The sequence below is a fragment of the Seriola dumerili genome, unplaced genomic scaffold, assembly GCF_002260705.1.
Source record: "Seriola dumerili isolate Sdu_G_001 unplaced genomic scaffold, Sdu_1.0 BDQW01000121.1, whole genome shotgun sequence".
Classification (NCBI taxonomy): domain Eukaryota; kingdom Metazoa; phylum Chordata; class Actinopteri; order Carangiformes; family Carangidae; genus Seriola; species Seriola dumerili.
This window is the reverse complement of record NW_019174376.1, coordinates 2,022,986-2,045,967: the sequence shown is the minus strand read 5'-3', so window position 1 is coordinate 2,045,967 and position 22,982 is coordinate 2,022,986. Positions and strand designations below refer to the sequence as shown.

General features: G+C 41.5%; 1 protein-coding gene across 1 annotated transcript in view; it reads left to right on the top strand.

Moving 5' to 3' along the window:
- Nucleotides 1-22,982, top strand: part of kif5a (kinesin family member 5A) — a 56,489-nt gene that overhangs the window by 4,475 nt on the left and 29,032 nt on the right. Inside the window, exons 2-10 of the mRNA XM_022748243.1 lie at nucleotides 14,691-14,778; nucleotides 16,279-16,352; nucleotides 16,743-16,847; nucleotides 17,271-17,319; nucleotides 18,489-18,544; nucleotides 19,316-19,403; nucleotides 19,662-19,786; nucleotides 21,280-21,384; nucleotides 22,377-22,525. Of these exons, the coding sequence (XP_022603964.1) occupies nucleotides 14,691-14,778; nucleotides 16,279-16,352; nucleotides 16,743-16,847; nucleotides 17,271-17,319; nucleotides 18,489-18,544; nucleotides 19,316-19,403; nucleotides 19,662-19,786; nucleotides 21,280-21,384; nucleotides 22,377-22,525 (839 nt within the window). The remainder of the gene's footprint in view (nucleotides 1-14,690; nucleotides 14,779-16,278; nucleotides 16,353-16,742; nucleotides 16,848-17,270; nucleotides 17,320-18,488; nucleotides 18,545-19,315; nucleotides 19,404-19,661; nucleotides 19,787-21,279; nucleotides 21,385-22,376; nucleotides 22,526-22,982) is intronic.

The following is a 22,982-nucleotide window of genomic DNA, read 5'->3' as shown; positions in this document are numbered from 1 at the left end:
TTTTTAAGAATAGATCATATGCTTTTATGGATCATACCAGTGGCAGTATATGATGATAAGATACGAGTTAGGTGTCTGTATGATTATTATTATTATTGTTTGTTGGTGTTTATTATTCTTAAGATGCAAAAGTCTAGTGGTGCTGGTGCTCAAGAGGATAAACAGCATAATTTTCATTCCCTTTGTCCAAAATGAAATAATTTTATGGTTCATTTGACTGCTGTTGTTGCAAACCCTTATGATTATTTTTAGTGCCATGCTTGTTGGGCTGAGTTTAACTTAAGGGGGTAAGGGAGTATGACACAACTTGTTAACACAGGGTATTAGATCCCTCTGCATTTCTAAGCGTAACTATTTCTGAGCTTTAAATCTCCACAGTGGATTTACTGCACAGCGTATCTAAAACTATAGGTCATTGTATCACTGAAACTGTGGGTCCCTCTCATCGCAGGCCATTACTCTCCAGCTTTAGAGGTAGGCCACATTTTAATGAGCCTGCATCCCAGAGATTTAGTTTTGAACCAAAACATAAAAACAAAAAAGTTTCTTCTCTATGTTTGTTACCATAACTGTCAGCAATTATCCTGTCAGACGCTGCCTTGGGGTATGAGTGTGTCTGTGTGTGTGTATGTGTGTGTGTGTGTATGTTGGGTGGTTGTGTTGACTATAGTTTGTAAAACTCATTACATCAAGTCCTTAACCTCCACATTGACCTCCCTGTCACGGTCATATGGAACTGTTTGATTTTTTTATGTTTCGGTTGACCGTGATGGATAGGAAGGAGGGTCAACTTGTTTGCGATGAATTGGGTCCCTCCAACGACATTAGTGTACTCAATTGAAATGTACGCATTAAAGCACTATTGATTCTCTATTTTCTGCACACCATTTATAAATCTATGGATTACCTCTCCCTGGCGACTGCTTCCCTTGACTGCTTACAAGTCTTCTACAGAAACTCCATGGTGGTAACGACTGCTGTACTCACAGCTGTGAAATACAGTACGTACACCTTGTTTACTTTCAGTTGGAAGAATAGAGGATTAGAACAGCCTTGTCAAAAGGTTCACGGAGATGGAGTATATTTTGCACTTAAACTCACAATTTTCATTTGGGCTTTGCTCCTTTCTGCAAGAAGGCGCTGAATTTCTTGTTCTGAGATTAATGAAAATGAACTGAGATCATAAGGTGTGCTGCTCTTGCAGAAAATAGGCATGCAATATCGTTAAGAATTAACCGATTATTCATCAGCAGCCACTCTATTTCAAAGAAGTCTGATTTCAAATGGGGCTGCGGCTCTCCTCCTATCGTGCGTGGCTGAGAGCTCATTCTCTTTCCTAGCCCCTTCCTTGATTAGGCTCCAAGGTAGAAAATAGGAGAGGAAAACAGCTGCTTCTGAAACAAACTGTTGCCAGTGAACGTCAGGCGCCGCGTAAAGTCTTCTACCTGTCTTGCACCTTTTGTTATTTATAGTTCTGTTGGAGCTGTTTCTCCTCAAGGATATTTCTTTGCAATGGCTTTAACTGTCTGCAAACCAAACCGAATCAGAAATGGAGGTCCAAAGGGCTCCCTTGCTCTTCCACTTTAGTGCTCTAATTCTATCACTGCAGTGCACACACCCTATCCAATTAGGCAGTGTAATGGGATTGCTGTGTAGGGTCAGGGTCTGCACTCATTTTTCCCGTTGGACGCCGCCATCAGAGCTGCTACCACTTGGGATCAGACCTCATCTTCTCTCTCTCTCTCTCTCTCTCTCTCTCTCTCTCTCTCTCTGCCTCTCTCTTCCTCTACACAAGCTTCACTGTATTTTTCCTCTGTCTGGCTGTATTTCATGGTGTAATGATTCTGTCTGCTGCTCATTTCCTCATGACTCAGCAGTAGTTTTGGGAAGATGTGAGAGAAGAAGTTCAGTGGAAGTGGGGTGGGGGTGTCCTGTCAATCAGGAATCTGAACATTAAAAGGTCCAAGTGCCAAACTGCCTGTGAGAATTGAGGAGTCTACAGAATGAGAAGAGGACTTGCTGACATTAATTTTGCTTTCTTTCAAGAGCCAAATCGATATTCTAATCACCGCTACCTTATGGCTAACTTGTCCTGCTTTAAACTGTAGAGAACCTCATCTAGCTACCAGCAACCCATACCAATATGGGCTGCCAGTTCTCCCTCTCATCTTTTCCCTAATATTAACATTGTACTGGCACCAATTTAGTCAGCAGCCACACTCAACAGGATATTAGCTGCCAGTTCCTTCAGCTCATCTTTATTTTTACTCAGCGTGCACGCATGCCAGGGTTAGATAAGCTTGTGCCACTTCGTCAGTACCTTTCCTGCCCATTTCTTCCCCTTTATGACAGGAGTGGGCTGTGACTACCAGGCTTTTAGCTCCGGGGAGCGTTAATGGAGCATCCTCTCCTCATTAGCCACGGCCCTGCCCAGGATGCTGCTTGGTCCCCATGTCTGCCATCGGCGTCTGTGGGCAGTACATCGTAACCATCCGCACATGCTCCCACACGTGTATGCATATGCCAAGACCCCAAGCAGTTGGTGCTATATTGGCCTGCTACTATAGCACAGGAAGGAGGAAATCCCTTAGAGGGGAAAGGAGCTTCCCTGCCCTCTGCATGCTCAGGAATTCTGTTTCCTTCAGTTAATCACAGTTCAGTTTATCGAACTGACAGTTGAGAACACGACATCTACTTTAGGTCACTGCTTTTTTTTCCCCCTTCCTCAGGGGAGCCATGCTTTCAAGCACATTTTCCTTTACAGTTTTTAATCTAGGTTAATCTAATTTGCCCTGATTTTAGGATTTTATTCAAACTACATTACATCAGAGGGACTTGGAAAATCTTGGCAAACATCAATTTCAAGTTATTTTAATCTTTCCATGGCCCAGGATTGGTCCCAATCCAGACTTTAAAAAACACTTCTTCAGGCTACAGCACCATGATGCTGTGTCTTTGTAGCTCCCAGTCGGCACATTGATATCACAACACAGATTTTTTTTCCCTCTTTTACTCTTTCCTCTCTCTCTATTTCTAATTAATTCAGTTTTATGCAAACTTTTTTTTCTTTGGGCCTTTTATTATCCACATTACCTCTCTGCATGGCTCCGCCATAAATTGCGACTGAATTACAACAAGAATCTTCATGACCATGTTGTTGATTTTTACAGCAAAACTAAATCATTTCTCACTACTAGTTCTTGGATTGCTTTATTTTCCACCCTGCTATTCCCCACTGGGTTTACTAATTGCTGGCAGCGTACACAAGGTGATAGAAATGTAACATGCATTTCTATGGGTTCTTCCATCCTACACTTCTGAGGCCTAATTTATTATTCATTCTCTGGCACATGTGGTCATTAACAGGGCTCATACTAATCGTACGACGTGGCTCATTGGCATAGATGGTGGACTACTGCACGTGTCTTCCTCTGGCACTTTTGAGGATCAGTCACTGTGTTGAGGCTCTGGATTCAGATTTAATTGGAACTGCGGACCAGCACAAAAATCACACAAAATCTCTATTTCAATTTGGCACAGAGCTGGAGATGTCTGCGACTGTTGCATTACAAGTTGCCTGCATTATCATTTCATCGGAGCATTACCTCTCAGCTAAATTCAGTCAGCACAGTTGGCTCACGGGTTCATGCACTAATTCAATTATTGGTAGAGAGGGATCAATGGCTCGGTTAAGAGCTTTCTTTCTTAACATGGCGTCACTCTCAAAATGAGTGGGGGAACAGCATGCCCCCTTTTTAACAAGAAAACATGCAGATAAATTTCAACTTGTGATAAATTGATGCATTGCCTATTCCCAATGTGTTAATAAGTGTTAAGTGGATTACTTTATGCATTCAGAACTATATTAGCACTTAGGCATGGTGCTTTTTTTTTAAAGTAAGCTTGCTGCCTGAAAAAAAAGATTTCTTCTTTGCCTGTTGTGCAGAAGCAATGCAGACAGAGACAAAAGCTGCTGTCATGAGTAATCATGCATCCTGTGTGAATTAATTGTGACTGGATTTGCTTACACATAGGTTGAGCTGACAGCAGGTGGCTGTTGGCTGAAATGGAGATAGCAACAGCGAGTCCACAAGACCTCGAATATTTCCTTCGACATCAAATATTCCCTTTGAGATAAAAGACAGCTAATAGCTGGGCTCTCAGACCGTCTCAGGTTCTGATCGAAGCTATTTGCTCCAGGCTGAGGTCGCTGATCCCAATTCATGTCAGACAACTCATTTCTCTCTCAAGGTGTGTTTCTATTTTATTTTATTGTAGGATTTCTATATATCTATAACATAAATAACTGGAAGGCATGTGAAGGCTGGAAACCCATTCAAATGTGACATTGTGGGCAAGCACTGGAACCTTCAAAATGTCACTTAGATGATGAGGCGTCTCGTTTTCCTCACTTCTTCATGCTCTTTCCCTCCCTCTCTTTCATTCTCTCTGTGTCTCTGCTGTGCATTACCAGTCTATTTGAACAGGGTATAACTTTCTGTGTGCTTTGCTGTTACAGGATGTTCTGACCTCTCCTGGGTGTATATGTGTTTAGCTCTTTTCTGTTCAAGGAAGACAGTAGAGCTGAATGTTATTTGATATTCGGGGATCCTATTGTCAATATGATATCTCAATAGTCAAGTTAATAGATTTCTTGCCAAGAGTTAGCTGAGAAACCTGATACTGCATGTACTGGACATGTATGATAAATATGAATCCAGCAGCCAGTTAGTTTAGCTTAGCACAAAGACTGGAAACAGGGAGCTGCCTGTTTGGCAACCTCACAGTGACGACAAGACTCCAGGAAGTCACTGCTCCTGACCAAGAAAGAGTGAACTCTAGTAATCCATCATTTTAACACATCAGTTTTTGTGTGGATTAAACGAACAAAGGTGTAAAGTGTTAACAGATGAGCTTTGGAGGTACTGGTCATCAGATTTTGTTTCCTTCAGACAGAGCTGTTTCCCCTGGTTTCCCAGTTTTTGTGCTATGCTAACTAGCTGCTGAAATTACAGTCTTATCAATCTTCTCCTCTAACACGCAGTAAAGAATTAGTGTATTTCCCCAAAATGTCAAGCCATTTATTTAAGGAAATGGACCCTGAGGTGAGATTGTTTGGTCAACTGCAGTTTCTAAGCTCAAGAATTAACTTTGAAACTCAACTTTCAGGCAGTAACTACCTGATACTAAGTAAACCTGATACTAAGCCATTCAGCAAGAGCTTTCACTGCTAGACAGTTTCTGAATTTCAGTGCTACAAAAACATTTCGGTCTATACTGGAGAAGCACTGAGGTTTAATACCCAGCCCTAAAAGACAGGCAGGTCGAGCTGCCGTGGCACTTCTGGAGTGGTGCCATTTTCAAGACGCACTTAAGAGACTAAGAATATTTTTCAGCATGTTTATTGCTGTCTTTTTTCTTATCTGAGTCTATTATTTCTGTAACTTCCTGCAGGCCATCTCAGTTCATCTGTCATGGTTTACGTTCAGTCTGTCTACCTGTCTTCCTCCGTCTCTCTCTTCGTTGTCCTGAACTCACAGCGTCGACGCGGCTCTGAAGCTCCATTTTTCTCACTCTCCTGTTGTCCGTAGGGAGGCTGGTGTTGCTCCTATTTTCTGGTCGGAAACCGAGTGAACAAAACCTAATCTTCCCTCTCCTCAGCTCTCCACTTCTCTGTTCTCCTTCCTCCCCCTCTCACTCACCCTGATGAATTATGCAGAGTATTTCACTTTGATGGGGGACTAATTGCTCCATTTCTACGTGTGGATCTTTAATAAACAACTTGACGCAGGAAAATATGTGAAATTATTAGCAGAGTGTTAACAATGTAATGTTGGGTGGTAAACTTCGGCTCCTTAAGCTAGTGATTAAGTAAAATAGCTACAAAAAAGTACAAGATAGCTGCAAGACAACTTGAAAACTAAACCACCATCACTGGATCTTGGCGTCCAATCTTCACTGCTGTATATCTAAAGCAGTGAGAGCCGCTTTGCCCTCGAGGCACTGTGCCAGTCGACTCTGCTTAGACTTGTCTATAGAGTGAATTAGGAGATACAGCAACGTTTGGTAATATTGTGTGACTGGAGCTTTAGCAGTTGTGAGGGGTTTTCTGTTGTTGAGAGAAGTGCTAATGATGCTGTTATCTGGGGCTCGAAGCCTGATTAGCTTGACGGATGGAGCAGACGTTGGCAGCCTGAACTCCTCTCTCCTGTCAGTCTCACTGTGCTTATATGTGAATTTGTGTGTGTGAGGAGAGAGAGAGGATAGTTGATGAGTTTGTGGGGGAGACAGACACAGAGGCTGACAGAGACTGAGGTGCACACACACACACTCTCTCAACCACTAGACTCTGATAAGACAAAAATGGGACCCCTCCTCCGCTTCCTCCTCTGCCCTCAGTCGAGCTTACACACCATCACCAAACCACTGCAAACGAGCCATGGAGCAAAAAGTGAGCAGCCTGTCTGCCTGCCTGCCTGACAGCCCACCAATGTGTAGGAGGAGGAGGAACACATGCCTAATCTTCTTATCTCATCCAGCTCTGCCTTTAAAACATTTAGCTATATGTCTCCTGGTTGGTGGGAGGGGCACTTTTGTTTGAAACTAGATGGAGAGGAAGGATGTGACAAGCATTAAAAATGTCCTGAATGGAATCTGTGCATATGTGTGTGTGTGTGTGTGTGTGTGTTTGTGTGTGTGTGTGTTGGAAAGCATTGTTCCCTCTCAGCAAGCATTGGCAGTCAACAAATATTCACCATATGCAGAGGGTGTTGTCTTCTGTGTTTCCATTTTCTTGTGGATATTGTTACTGCACCTTTATCTTTATAAAAAATGAAGTCATTGGTCAATTGCACAGACACTTAAAACAATCTATGCTTACAGTTTCCTGACAAGTGACCTTTTATGGCCGTGTGAGTAATGCCTGTTGTCTGTCAGAAGCAGAGGTGGATGTAGCATGAGGTAATTATAGTGCTGTAAAACCTCACAGGGCGGAGACTGTAAATAACGTGCAACTTTGGCACGGGAGACAGCTGTCAGTGTTGGTTTTGTAACCTTGACTGATTTGTTTTAGCCATAACCATGATCTCTCCTTAACCTGAGAGATACCATGTGCACTTTTCTTGTAAACAAAGCTACGATTTACTGTTTCTCATCAAAAGCATCATGTGCATCCTTGATGCTCATGATACAAAAATGGTTAAAAAAAACAAAAAAAACAAGCAAAAACAAAAAGCAAAAACCAGGAGCAACAAAAAGCATTGCCCATAGTTCTACTGTGGGTCAAAAACTTCACAGGATGCCTTTAACTAAGTAGTTTTAGTTGCCTAAACCCAGTGGCGTGGTTTGAATTCTACAGGTAGGCAAGCCAAACCAAGCAGCCAACCAGTATGGACTAAACTAAAACATAGCTTTTCTTGGCAGCAGCAGTAGCAAATCTCTCTTAAATTCAGGGACTGTCTCATGATTTTGTACTGGCTGTTTTCCTGTGCTCAAAGTCTCTCTTCTGCTTGCTGCTCTCTGCCTGGACATCTTCACCTGTCACCTTCCTGGCTGAAGAAGTTTTAGGATTATTTTTTTGACAATAAACATATCAAATTTGCTGTATGGAGGAAAATGTCACTTCCATGGTAATCTTCAAAATATTTGCCATGAACTGAATTCCAGTGACAATGCAGAATCCTGTATTTACCTGCATCAGTGCTGTTAACCTTTCCCGGCTCATCTTGTAGACTGTAGTGGGGAAGCACAGGGAAGACGACGGAACTTCGGTCTTGAGGAGTCGTAGCATTTATTTACTGGCACATCCATGGCACTGTACATTCAGAGCTACACTGCTAACTGCTAACTAACTAGCTAACTCTCTGCTCATGTCGCCAGCCTCACTGTTCTCGCCCGCTACACACACAGCGTGCATTGAGCTATTCCTGAAGTGAGCTGCGCTACTTATGTAACAATATTCTGTGTCAAACTTCTCAAACTTACTACAGAATTAATTGACACCACCTGGTGAGTGTTTGAGTGTGCAAGGCTGCAAGGGCTCAAAATGGTTTAAAGAGGAATGGGACAGCACTTATATCATTAGTAATTTTTTATTCCCTCCTTCGCTCCCTGTTTGTAAACAGAAAAACAATGTTGGATCGGATCTGATCCAATTTGGATATTTGGAATTCATCATCGTGTGATCATATGACAAATAACTACAGAGTTCTGGCTCTGAATCACTGTGAGCTCTGTCACATACTGTCTTTTTTCTTGTAATGCTTACATTAGGGTTCGTTCCTTACATGCTTGTTTGTCAACTGTTCTTCTTCTATCTTATTATTTCTTGCGTTTTATGGCCGTTGTTTACCGTTTTTTTACGCTTCCGGGCGTCCCCTGATAACGATGGAAACCCCGTGTCGCAATGCTATGAACTTTGGGTAATTCAAAGTCACAAAGTCTGCAGTCACGCGGACTTACCGAAAGTGTCCATAAAGGGTTTAAAAAGTCTGTTAGAGAGCCCTCATGCCCTCGATGGTTTGACAGTGGGACAGCCCTCACAAACTTACCAGGAACGCGCCTCCAAAACTTTGAGCCTGTGAGGGGTGGCATCGGGATTGTCAAGCACACTTTGGCTATCGCTTTGGCTATGGCTATCGCTAATTACCCATCAGACATAACGGCAGCTAGCTTTCTTGTGGTGCCTGCTGCCACCACAAGTTTCCTCTGTGTTTCCCAACTACAGTCCAGACGATGAGCCAGGAAAAGTTAATATCACTGATGCAGGTAAATACAGGATTCTGCTTTGTCACTGGAGGGTGTTATTGTCAGTTAATGGTAAATATGCTGAAGATTACCATAGCAGTGACATTTTTCCTCCATACAGCAGATTTGATATGTTTACTGTTAGTTCAGAAAAATAATCCCTAAAATTTATTCAGCCAGGAAGGAGAAAGATGAAGACGTCAAGGCAGAGAGAAGCAAGACTCAGGAGAGATACTTTCAGCACAGGAAAGACAGGCGGCACAAAATCATGAGACGGGCCCTGAAGTTAAGAGAGATTTGCTACTGTCATGAAAAGGTATATTTTTGTTTGGTGATACTGGTTGGCTGCTCAGCTCGGCTTGCCTATCTGTTAAAGTCACTGCATGCCACCTATTTGGGTAAATTCTGTATCGATATTAATTGTCCCCAAAGAGAATCCAGCTGACCTTTTCTCTGGCACCACCAGCAGGTTGAGATTTTTGGTTTTTAGTGACTTTTAGCAACTCTGAGACAAACTGGCACAAAACTTTGTACAGACCTTCGTGGTTCTCAGGTGATGTAATACCTTTGGTGATGCCCTGACTTTTGACTAGTGCCACCAGTGTGATTTGTCTCAACAGCATACACACATTCATGGCCCCCCAAGGGTGAATTGTAATCACTTTGGTGATCCCTAAACTTGATCCCTAAACTCCTCTTTTAGATCCATCATCAGGTCAAAATTTGTCCAATAATTTGGTTAGTGACCAATTACCTGCAAAACTAATAACGATCCATTGTACTCAGCTGTAGTACAGCTTGACTGATTTTGGACTGCACTGACAAACAACCTGTACTGTCATTTAGCTCAGAAGGCTTAGATGATGCCTTCATGGCAAGTTATTGTTTGCATACACACATAAGTACAAGATTTAAATGCATCTGTACACTGTATGTACATATATTTATGTGTCTGTGAGACCCATGCCAAGCCCTCTGGTAAGGGAGGGGCCTCTTTGGTCCCCAGGGTCTTAAACCCTACCAGCAGACCCCCATCTAAATTCAACAGCTGCTGCTGCTGCAACCCTTCATCCCTCCCTTTTTTTCTTTTCCAGGCTTGTTAACTCATTTTCTTTTGCCATCACTCGATTGTCTCTCTTGTTGTGTTATCCACTTCCCTCACCTGTCATTTTTCAATCTTGATTGTATTTCACTCTCACTGTCTCTCATTTTGCTGCTGTTTATACCCACCATATATATATATATATATATATATATATATATATACATACATACACACACACGCCAACCGCTGTTCCCTGCTTGTATCTGTCTTGTTTTTCAGCCATCCTGGCCCAATGATTCTCACAGTTTCTGTTGATTATTGCAGTTTTTAATTCTCTCCCTTTCTCTCTCTTCCTCTCTCTGCCCGTCTCTCTCTCTCTCACTGCCTGCAACCCACTGCCTATTTGTCTCCTGGCAGACAGCGGCAGATTGCAGGCTGGACATTGGATGTGGGTGTTTGACATCGCACACAAAGCTGAGGGCCATGAACAATGTCTGCATGTACAAACATAATTGGTTATATTATTTGCACACATGCACATGTACACATAAGCAAACACACACACATACACACACATTCGCACACACTTTGCTTCCCATTCCAGCTTTCTACATCAATGTGCATGCACATAATTGAAAAGACGTGCCTTAAATTATATAAACAGACAAACCAGTAAATGTTTCTATACCTGGCTGCAGCGACAGGCCTGACAGGGAGATGGACATGTATCTTAGAGAGCTAACAGAATGTGTAGTACATTTATGCTATTATCATATTTATGCAGCACAAGAGTAGATTTGTATTTTTTAACGGTGGAGCCAGTGGACCAAATGATTGGCAAAGGGCTGTTTTTCATCCAGCTTACATAACCGACTCATTTTATTCACGTCGATGAAGACCACATCTCAATTCCCCTCTGTATCTCTCATTTAGTGTATTTTGCATTTGTTGTTGTATGTTGCATTACAAATGGCTCATTGGGAATAGAGTCAGCCCTAATCAGTTCTGATGGGGAACTTGTTTGTACCTGCAGCTGTGATTACTGCACTTGAAAACAACAGCAAAACAGTTCAGCTTATTAAGAAATAGAAGAGACATACAGAAAAATTGAAGCCTGGATTCTGCCAAACTGTCTCCACCCTCAGTCACAAACAAATTATTTTATGTAAAGCTGGAACACTAAAGTGGGTGTTCACTGTGGAAATGTTCCCACTCAGTGATTTACTCTGCAGTAATACAACCTGATTTTCAGCTACAGCTCTTGGGAGTGGCACAAAATTGCATTTTTTCGTCCTCCTTTGTGGCAGCTTTTCTTTATAAAATAGGTTCGTATGGAAGTACTGTGTGGGGAGAGAAAAACATCTCGATTGTCTTGGCAGACCAAGATAAGACATAATCTCAATCTATCACCTCATTAGATTGCTCTCAAAATATTTAGTTATAGAAGGGCAGACAAGAAAAATCACAAGGTTGAACTCATCTGTTCTGACAGTTTTTTAAATACTCTTTTTGTTGATGTATGAGATTTCACTTTGTCAGAGTAAACACTGAGTATGTTAGTGTGCTACAGAACCAGGCAGCATGTTAAACCATGGCAACAGTGAAAGGGATCTTGAGCTGCTGTGTATAACAGCAACTTTGCATAGAAATTGAAACACTAAAGTCCTAAATGGTTTGAAAAGTCCAATAAAAACATGCATACTGCACTGCAAGCCAAAATGTGTATGTTGGTTAAAACTAGAATCTGACTACAAGTGTTTGACATAGGTTTTACAATTATTATACCAAAGAAATGTGTAATTTTTGAAAAAACAACTAACCAATCCTAACCCAAATTTGCAGGGCTACAAAACAGAGGCAAACACCATCCACTCCAGCTAAAGCTTGCTGGTAAAATAGCCACCTCTGCCCTTAGTTACAGCTAATTTACCCCCAATTTCATATCTCTTTTCTATAATTGAAAACTCTATTTTGACGCTCCAGCATCTTAGTAACTGAGTCTATTTGACCACATAAATAACACACGAGTTAAATCTAATAATAACAGAGAAAAGCAGGTAACAGTAGATAAACTAGTCCTCCTAAATCCAACTAGCCAAGCTCAGCAGAGGAGCAGTAAACTGACTCCAGTGGAATACTACATATGAGTCCCATACAGCTCTAGGCCTGTGTAAAATATTAGTGACTTAATAAAATTGGAGTTTTCATCATTCATTACTTCATATAATTAATTATTGATCATACAAACAATAAAATCTTTTCTATGGCAATTGTGGAAACTAACACAAATTGACAGATCAATGCAAAGTTTTAAATTGAATGTGACATGAAAACCAACATAATAAATGTGCTTTTGACCTGTAAAAGGAAACATGATAAATTGTGAATTACACTACAAAATCATCCATCCTTGAAAGTGTGGGACAGAATTTATTATTCAAGCCAGTGACAAGTATGTGTGCTTAGGGATTTTGTGTCTAGCTGGTTGTTGACTGCGTCTTTTAAAAGGTTGAGAAGCAGGCTCCATATGTAATACTTTGAGGTGCGGGGGGGATTATTGGTGTATTTTATTCAAGACTGCTGGTGCAGAGATAATCACTGTTTAGAGCAAGCTCCTGTGTTGTATGGCTTTTATGTAAAGGACTGAAACACGTGTTGGCTAAAATGTAATTTTCTTTATGGTAGATTATGTAACAATGAAAAGCATAAGCATGGTAATTGGTAAGACCAATCAACAATAATAAAATGCAAGATAGTGCACAGTGTGTGGCAGCTTTTTAGAGCAGCTCTCACTTTCTCTCTGTTTTTCCTCGTGTTGAAACGGTTTTAATTCCTAAATTTGTTTTTTCTTCTTTAATCCCCTGAGGGATCAATAAAGTTTATTTTCAAGCATTATTAATGTGTTACCCCCATAGGAAAATAATATTTTCTTTTCTAGTGCAGGAGCAGGAATAGAACAAGATACATGGAGCCAGTATGGATTCAATGCCTTGCTTATGTAACGGTGCTCTCCCACTTACACTCACTATACAATCCTCACGACAGTAAGGATAGAATACAAAGCTGTTGGTCTGTGTCCATTACACAGTTCATCCAGATTACATAAGAAACCTTTATTGTCAGCCATGAAATGTAATACCCTTTGGGAACGCTGCAGCCTTTCTGCAGGCATAGCTGAGTCACTTCTCTGTGATTAATGATGGTTCAAGACCCAAAATGAGTCCCATGTCTAGTAGGTGTTAGTGTTGTCTAGTGTTTGGCCTGCACACCCATAATAAATCTGAACTGAAGTAATGAAATTTAATGCAATGCACATTACACACATTAAATAAATAAACTGGGGTGTGTGGGTGGTCAAGCGGTGTAAGGTAAGCAATACTTGGTTTGGAGTCCACCTGGGAACTGTTGTGGCATGTCATTACCTGATCTCTCACCATATTTTGTCTGTCAGAAAGACGGAAAGAAAGAGAGTGAAATGCAGGTCACTAATTTTCATGGAAAAGTTTAAAGATCTTGTGTAGAGATGTTATACCATCGAAGTCTGTACATGCAGAACTGTGTAAAACATTAATGCTCAAAATGATTGTGATGCAACAAATACAACACAATGAGAAGTGTAAATATGTGAGTAAAACACAACTGTGATGATTGGATGGATGATTGGACCCTTTTTAATTACTTGTGGTCCAGGGTGCCTTGTACAATTGCAAACACAGCTACTGTGAATTTAATACACATATATATGCATACCTACACACACGCACATACATACACACACACACTGTGCATAAAATTAGGCCTATTAGCAGTGAGGCATGTTTAATTAAGGAGACTAGGCGTCTCTTACTCACTATCTTCATCACAACAACTTGGCTGATGCATTACTAAATATATCTGACTGAGTGGTTGACTGAGTATCTGGGCTAACTTGCTTTTCAGCTGAATGATGCTAGCTTGCTAATTAATTGGCTGACTGGCAACCCTAGCCTGTGTGTTGAATTAGCATATCTCTGGTTGGCTGTGTGACTTGTTAAAGGGCTGATAGTCAGCTGCTTGGCTGACTTGCTTGGTCCCTCACTGATGGACAAGCTGTGTTTACTGCCTGGCAGGCTGGTTAACTGACATTCGACCTGCTTCAGTCATGAATACGGGCTCTTTTCTTTCATTCCTTCTCGCCTTGCGTGTGTTTTTTCTCTTGTCTTTCTCACATGCGGACATTGGTTTCAGGTCATCTACTTTCCTCTGCCCTCTTTGCATTTCCATTCCTCTGCTCTACTTCTCCACTCCATTTTTCTCTCCACTCCATCACATCAAGTCTTCAAGTTCTTGAACGCTCCCTCTAATAGCTTCACCTCAGATGTGATCTGATCTCTCTCTCTCTCTCTCTCTCTCTCTCTCTCTCTCTCTCTCTCTCTCTCTCTCTCTCTTGGGGTCACACAGTCTTTTGCCCAAGGTTTCATGCTTTGCTGCACTCATTCAAAACATCCATTGCCTCTCAGTAGCACAAAATGCAGGACGCTACTGTACCGCTCAAAAGGAGACAGATGGGCCTCTTAATGTGATATATGCACTGCTATTCTGGCCTAATACACACAGATGGACACAGCGTCTATAAAGCGTGTTCACTGTGTGTAAAGGTAATATTGATGTGGCACTTTTTTATATGGGCAATATGGCTTTACATTATGTTTTAGTGATAAAACATGATGTGTGAGTGAAGTCACTCACTCACTCACTCACTCACTCACTCACACACACACCCTTGTATTCTGCTCCACGAACTACCCAGGGCGGATTTTACAACAAGTCACAGGGGAGGCTGAGGTGTTGACAGTAATCTGAAGTACTCTCTAAACTGTCTGTGCTGTATAGCTGACTGTGTTTGTGTTGGCCTTCACAGGGGAGGTCGTATGTATTTGACCAGGTGTTCCCCACCAACACCACCCAGGAGCAGGTCTACAACACCTGTGCCAAGCAGATTGTCCGAGGTGAGTCACATCCAACAGCTTGTTGCACATCACCATGTTCTTGGGATTTCCAGATCAGCTATGTCGGTTTACGCTCCATTCATTAGTAGCTCCTTCCTTAGAAAACCAGTTTCTATGGTGTGATGTAGTCACACGACCTACAGGTATGAGCATCAAAATGCACAGATGCAAGCTTGTATCACGGCACAGCGCAGCGGGGCTGAAGAATCCAGAGGATCAAACGAAACCAACACCCTGGAGAGTCAAATGCTCTTTCCTTCGCCCCTCCCTCCGTCTGCATCCCTCTACATGTCTATCCCCCCCCCTCCCCGTTAGGGTCTCATTTTTCTACCACCTTCAAAGTGCCTGTGGAACTCAATTGAACTAGTTCTGGATGGAACATGAAAAAGAAATTCATTTTGTGGGTGAAATAACTTATAGAGTGTGAGATTACAATGTAGGCAGAGGAAAGAAGAAATGAAAAAGGCACGATCAATCGCACAGCGCAGGGCAGGAAAGATTCATGGTTAGGGATTTAGGAGAATGAAGGCATTAGATGAGAAGTGAGATTTGAAATGTGTCCGGAGGAGAGGGTAATGGAGAGGGCAAGCCAAACCAGAGAAAGCTGGTTTTGAGAGATATATCCATATATTTGCTTTCTTTCCTTTTGTTCCGCTGTCTTTCTCTCGCACTCATGCTGTCTTTCTTCTCCGTCTTCTCTCCTCTGGTGTCTAGCAATCTCATCTCCCGCTGTCCTTATTTCCTGTCAGAAACATGCTCTTTATTCATTGTTCTCTAATGTGTCGGTCTCTCACTACGACCACCGTGAAGAAGCAGAGGAGTAGATGTTGCTGAGCTGAGAGCTGTGAGAGTAAAAGCAACACAGGAGTGGAGGAGAAGGGAGCGAGGGGAGAGGGTGCTGCATGGCGTCAGCTGAAAGCCTTTCTGATTAGTCTGTGGTCAGTTAACCCGTGGCAGCCGGTGCTTTCACGGCAATATGTTTTTCTTCATGCATGTTTGACTTTTCCCACAGGGGTTTATGAGACTATGTCAGCAGTAAGACATTCAGCAGTGTGTTGCTTTATAACCCCAACTGGTGAGGCGGTGTTGCTCTCACTGCAGCTCCTACCAGATGAATGGAGAGGATGATATATCTGTACTTGGTTGTTCCCTTCACTGAGTGACTTTAACGCTGCAGGTAGGTGTTGTTTATCGCGTGTAGCCGCAAAGGTCGTACAGCTTCTGTCCAAGCTTAAATACCATGTACTCCTCAGTGCACGCAGTCTTTATGAAGCACAGTTTGATCCGTCTTTGGAGCAAAGGCCAAAGATATTTGTCTTTGTCTGGGTACCCGTCCGCCTTCCTGTCTTATTGTTGATGCACCTGTCTGGATAAAACCTGTAATTCTGTCAGATTTTCTTTTTGTGTGCCACTCTCACAGCCATTTTTCATTTTCACATTGTTTTCCTCTTTGTTTAATTTCTCTCTTTATTTAACATGCTTTATTTTTCCTCATTTCAGATGTACTGGGTGGATACAATGGGACTATCTTTGCCTATGGGCAGACTTCCTCTGGAAAGACACACACCATGGAGGTACAGTATTGTTAAATAATTCAACACACACTGTGGATCACACACACACACACACACACACACACACACACACACACACACACACACACACACACACACACACACACACACACATTTTTCTTCTTTACTTTATTTATATCCCCTCCTCTGCTGTCCCTGACATTACATCTTCCTCCATCACTGTCATTGCTCTCTATCTCACTTTTCCAGCCTGCTGTGGGAACTAACCTCCTTTACAACTCTCTCTGGGAAACAACCCTGTTCCTTTTCAAGTCAAAGGCCTATCTGTTCTCCATTCTTTTACTATACTCTCAACTTAATTCATCCCAGGGTCCTCATGTATCCCACTCTTCACTCGCATGTTCTTATCTTGAGTCTTTCTTCTCGTAGGGGAACCTTCACGATCCCCAGGGAATGGGAATCATCCCCCGCATCGCTGAGGATATTTTCGAACATATATTTTCAATGGATGAGAACCTAGAATTCCATATAAAGGTTGGTGTGAATTTCAAGTAGTGTCTGTTCATGTGTGCATTTGTGCAGTTGTCTCACGCATACAGGGATGTGCATGTTCAATTTTGCTCTCACACACCATGATACATTCAATGGGAATTCGGCTTGAACCTCTGAGGTCATCCTCACATGGATGGGCTGAGTGGAATACGGCGAGAATCAATAAATGATGATATATAAACCATGATAATCCTACAATATTTGTTGTACTTATTTCCTTTTTTATCACAGTTTTATAATAGAGGATAATACCTTGCCAGGCACACAGGAGGAGAGATTACTGCAACATCATTTTGCATATTTGTACAATGAACATTCATCTTATTCCCCTCATTTATCTGTATCAGTTTCTCCTTCCATGTCCTCCATGTTGTTTAATTAGTTATTCATTATTTTTTGCTGCAGGTATCCTACTTTGAGATCTACATGGATAAAATTCGGGACCTGCTCGATGGTGTGTCTATGCACTGAAAATGTGAAAGCACAACTCACATCTGTTGATATTGTTCATTGTACATCCTTGAAGTACACAGTTGGAAATTCAAACCCTTATGTATAGCGGCACCTAGGTGCATAAGGATAAACTAACAATGTCACCAGGGTGTAATATCCACTGGGGATTGGGAGGGGCAAGTCCCCCTCACAAATTTCTATTTTATGCAAGCTGAGAGGAAATCTGCAGACATAACTCAGGGCTGAAAAAGATACTTAAACTGTGTCTGCATCAAACTAAACATACTTTAAAGTAGGGTTCATTTACAATAGTTAGGCTGTATGATGCCTTCCTTTATACTGCTGCTTATTGCTTCAGACAATAAAACTTAGTGGTTTTAGGCATTACACACACTGAAGCACCACAACATTGCAGTTCATAGTCTTATCACTGAGATATATAACCAGTACAAAATGATGGAGAGGCCTGAGCAGAGAGCTGTAGGCAGCATCCCTGTGATTACATCTTAAATGGAGCCTGAGACAGTGGTGAAAGCCCCCATCTGTATGCAGGGGAGTTCTCAGCGGCTGAGGAACATTTAAGCTATGGACAAAAAAAAAAAAAAGTCAACAGCAAGCGAGATGAATTGATGCAGCACAGAGAACAGCCTGTGTAGGTATTTGCAAAGAGAAAAAGTCAGTCTAGGGTGATAAAACACGCAAACGCAGACACACACCTGCACACAAAAGGGCACACAGTGTCCAAGGAAAAAACAGCACCACAATCCGGTGAGATTTTAATTACCATTGACAAGATAGGACGGTCAAATGTGAAATGACTAATGCCGGAATTTGGGCCAATAAAGTGGCTTTGCCAAAAATTAATATTTTGCTCGTTGACATAAGCAGAGGCACATGCTTAACCTCTCTGTGACTTTGGCAAAAATAGTTGAGTTCCATTAAAAACATTCAGAGCTAGAGCGTAAAATATTTTTTCACACTGCATTAGCCGAGTCTGACTCACAAACACGAGGGGAAACATAGTCAGGTCTGATTATAGTTGTGCTGAGTGTAAAAACACATTCACATGCCAGTGCTCATTTGCACACACACACACACACACACACATACACATACACAAGGCTTTGGGTAAAACAATGACCTCTCTCCTTATTGTCCCTCACACCCCAGTGACGAAAACCAACCTTTCAGTGCATGAAGACAAAAACAGAGTTCCTTATGTGAAGGTGAGTCATCTCACTGTTCGACAAGATTCAGTGTGACAGCAAAAGCTTGTGTATCTCTATTATGTAGATGTTGTTTGTGTCATTGGCGTGTGTCAAAAGAATAGTTTGACATCCTGGAAAATACTTGTTCTCATTTTGCTTTTAAGGCTTTAAGCTTAAAACAAAGACTGCAAACACATCTTTTCTTCTACTGAAGTTAGCATGCTAACCAGCTAGCTTGGGCCCATGTCGTCACTTTCTGATTGCGACTCACTGTAGCCACCAATCTGCCCTGAAGACATAGCGCTGTTCAGAAGGCGTATTATAGCCTATTCTCAAGGAACAATCACCACCACCCGCTCCTGGCAAGAAACCACGTTCAGTGGCAGAGAAAACTTACAAACAGCCCCTTTAATCTGTGCAAAACAAGTGTGAAAACAACAATTTGGTGTTTCATGAGTTCTTATGTACAGAGCAACTATTTCTTCAGAGCCAAGAAAAAAGACAAGAGTTTAAAGTGGATCTTCTCATCAAGCTACCTAGCTAACGTAACGCCAGAGAGCAAATAAGCTTATTACCCAATATGTCAAACTTTTTCTTTAATGTTTTGGGATACTGCAGTAAATGAAAATGCAAACTTTTGTTCTTCTGCAGACTTAAATATATGTGTGCATTTCTATGTGAAACTTAAAATGGGTGCATGTATATACCGTATCTGTAGATGTAGATGTGATGTGTGTTTTATTTCTCACTGCACAAATGAATGTGTGCACGTGTGTTTCTTTCACTAAGGGCTGCACTGAGCGATTTGTCACAAGTCCTGAGGAAGTGATGGATGTGATAGATGAAGGGAAGGCCAGCCGTCACGTTGCTGTCACTAGTGAGTCACGCTGTTGATCTTCCTGATGCTCTGACACTCGCACTGTCAGACGTGTCATGTCAGACATTTTTCACAGTTAAAGTAAAAACATTATAAGGTGCAAAGGTGAGAAATGCGTGATGCGGTGCAAAGTGAACATCTTGCTTTAACAACTCTCTGTTAGAAAAAAAATGAATGACATTTTAAATAAGGAGTCTGAATTAGTCTCTCCTCTCCTTTCCTCTCCTGTCCTCATCCTATCATCACTTTGTTCTTTAGACATGAATGAGCACAGTTCCCGCAGTCATAGCATCTTCCTGATAAACATCAAACAGGAAAACGTGGAGACGGAGCAGAAGCTGAGTGGGAAGCTGTACCTGGTTGACCTAGCTGGTAGCGAGAAGGTATGGCGAATGGGGAATTTCCTCCAAAATAACATTAAAAGTAGGGCTTTGCAGTGCTATTAAATCAAGGTATTCACTGTCAGCTGGATTTTGTAACAAGGGGACCAGACGTCTTTTCTCAGAAATGGGGGTTTCAGATATCAAAGAAGCAGATAAACAATGTATTAAAGCCCTGAATTTCCCCCCTTAAAGCATGGCACCGCACTGAATTTTTTATAAATATCACATTATAAAGAATCTGTCTGAGGGACTGAGGACTTGTTTGCATTTTGTCTTAGTTTAGCTTTGTCGCTGATGCTATATCAGGGTCGGTGTTTACTCATTTTGAGGAATGTAATTGGTTCTACTGATAGAGACAAAAAAGATAATTTTCTGAGGAGACTCAAAACTCCTTATTTTCAGTCTAGATAAGCTCTAAAAGAGGTTTCAGCCCAGACAGAGGTCACATTGACCCTTTGCCACAAACAACTAATTGTGTCCCCTGTTTCAAGGCCTCTTAGGTGAAATCTGAGTCAGCTCGCCTCATCACACCTTTTATAAAGCAATTTCTATCCAGGACATAGGTTGCACTCTGGAAAGCATGCAGACAGAAAAAACATTAGAGACACAGTTGAGCATGACCCTGGGTTTCTTGGGTTGATAGTATTGATGCAAAATATAGAATAGTGTGTGCTTAAAGTAGCAGGTGGCCATGTCGTCTGGGTAGATACTGATTTGTAGCTAATAAGTGCTGATGCTGCATCTGCAAGTCGCCTTGGTCATCCCTGGGGGTGCAAAAAGAAAATGGTTCTGCTCCAGCAACTTCGTAGAGTTTGATACAAAATATTATGACTGAACAGGAAGCTGGCACATGCTCCATTAAAAGGCTTTGATAGGACAACTTGCTCTCCTCTATAATTAAGCTCCTCATTATCTCGCTGTAAATAATTGTATCCCATGACGATTATGACACAATATGTTGTGGCTTTCCTTTTGAAGTTAAATGTCTTGCAGAAATCTTCTCAGACATCTGTTTGTAATAATTATATTTTATTTATTACATATATATATATATATGTTTTTTTTTTAACTCAAGTTATTTGGTACTCATTATAGGGAAACTAGAGTTTGTCTGTATACAAGTTAAACATTTTTGCATGTTCAACTGACCTGCTGGCTGTGCACTGATTAAAAAGACTCTTGGTTAAGCTAGCAATTAATTAGCATTGATTAATTGGATGTCTTCCAACTGAACACTGTCAGCATTTTCTTATATAATTGGAACCGAATTACACTTTAATTTCCAGGAGCCTTTTTTTTTTTAATTACAGTTACAAATCAGTCTGCTTCTAGGAAATTATAAGAAATTACATGATCTGTAAAATAAAGCAACACAGGAAAATAAACATTGTTTTCTTTTTCACATTTTTAGGCTGATAATGAACTTTACAAACTAATTTCTTCCACCTGTGTGTGTCTGTGTTTGTGTGTCCGTGTGTGTGTATCTTTGTCAGGTCAGTAAGACGGGTGCAGAGGGAGCAGTGCTGGATGAGGCCAAGAACATCAACAAGTCTCTGTCGGCCCTGGGGAACGTCATCTCGGCCTTGGCTGAGGGAACGGTACGGTGGAGAAATCTCTTTCTCTTCCATTGGGACTCTATGTGCTGACGGCTTTCCTCTTACTTGTTTGTCATTTAACAGATACCAAATGCTGTTGCCAGAACAATGTGTTTTTTCAAAATTGAGTCCAGGCTGCAGTGAATTAGCTGAAAGTATTAGATTAGAGCAATTTAAATGTCCCAAATGAGGGGATTTGTTTAGTGCCAAATGACACACACCAACAGTCAGTTAAAGCCAAATCACAGAGTACAGTGAATCAGCTCAGAATAATGTCCATAATCCTAAACCTAACCCTACCTTAAAGGAGTAGTTCATGTGGACATTTTGGTAAAATATGAGCTTTTCCTTCTTGCCAAGATGGGAAGATTGGCACCGGTCTGTGCGGTAAATGTTGAGGTACTCTCATATTGACATTTTTGTGTCCTGGGGTTGGATTAATGCTACAGTGACATGTGAGCTAGTTTTCTGTCCCCTCATCCATAATCCCCAATGCTGCTAAAGCTGGTAACTTATTTCCATAAATCAACAAATTCAACCAGCAAATTCACCCGCACGATTCCATCCTTGCTTCATCATTGTAATTAAAACACTCACCGTCTATTATTATATAACTCTTAAGGCTTAGGGAACTCTTCACAACCCTAATGGAAAAGCTCACAGACTGTAAATGCCTCACAAATCTTTCATGAATCTACTGGCATTCATTCTTTATTCATTGAGGAAGGACATTCTTTTTGAAAGCGTTTCAAAGGTTAAGATGGTGAAACTGTGACTGATGCAGCAGATGGAGAGAAACCTCTTCTTTCTTTGTTCTCTGCTGATGCTCACAACACATTATTTTTAGTTAAAAGAAAAGGAAAGGATTGCGCATGCTGGTGCAGCAATTCAGAATGTGCTCCACAGCTTCTTTAATCCTTGCCTTTCTGTCTTTTTCATGCCTTTCTCACCATCTCTGATTCCCTTTCATCCTTCCTTTCTTTATCTCTTTATAGAAATCCCATGTGCCGTACCGTGACAGCAAAATGACTCGTATCCTGCAGGACTCACTGGGCGGGAACTGTCGCACCACCATGTTCATCTGTTGCTCTCCCTCCAGCTATAACGACGCAGAGACCAAATCCACCTTGATGTTTGGCCAACGGTAACATGCTTCTATGCTAAGTAGCCATGGGCTGCTGCACTGTGCAGCACAAGATGCATTTCTGTCTTGCTGAGCTGCAGCTGTTGGGATGTTTTTCTGCTCAAATGTGTTTTCAATTCAGAAATGCTGTTCACATATTACTGCCTCCAACTTTGCTTTTGATGGCCCACACATGGCTTTAGAGGCAGGGTTTGTGTTGCAATTTGGTGTCTGATCGTGCTGGGATTGCATAAAGAGCATCTTTTCTAATCTAAAGGGTAAGCTGCAGTCATAGAAGCAGAGATTCAGTTTGTCTGCCAGCTTTCCACTCCTATTGCTCACTGTCGACTCAAAAAAAAAATCACAGATTGAAAGAAAGATTTTGAAAAAAAAAAAAGAAGAAACTCCATATGCATTTTCATCCCCTTTCCTCTTACAATGAACTCTTTGAATAGAGACTGACACGATAGTGTTGGTT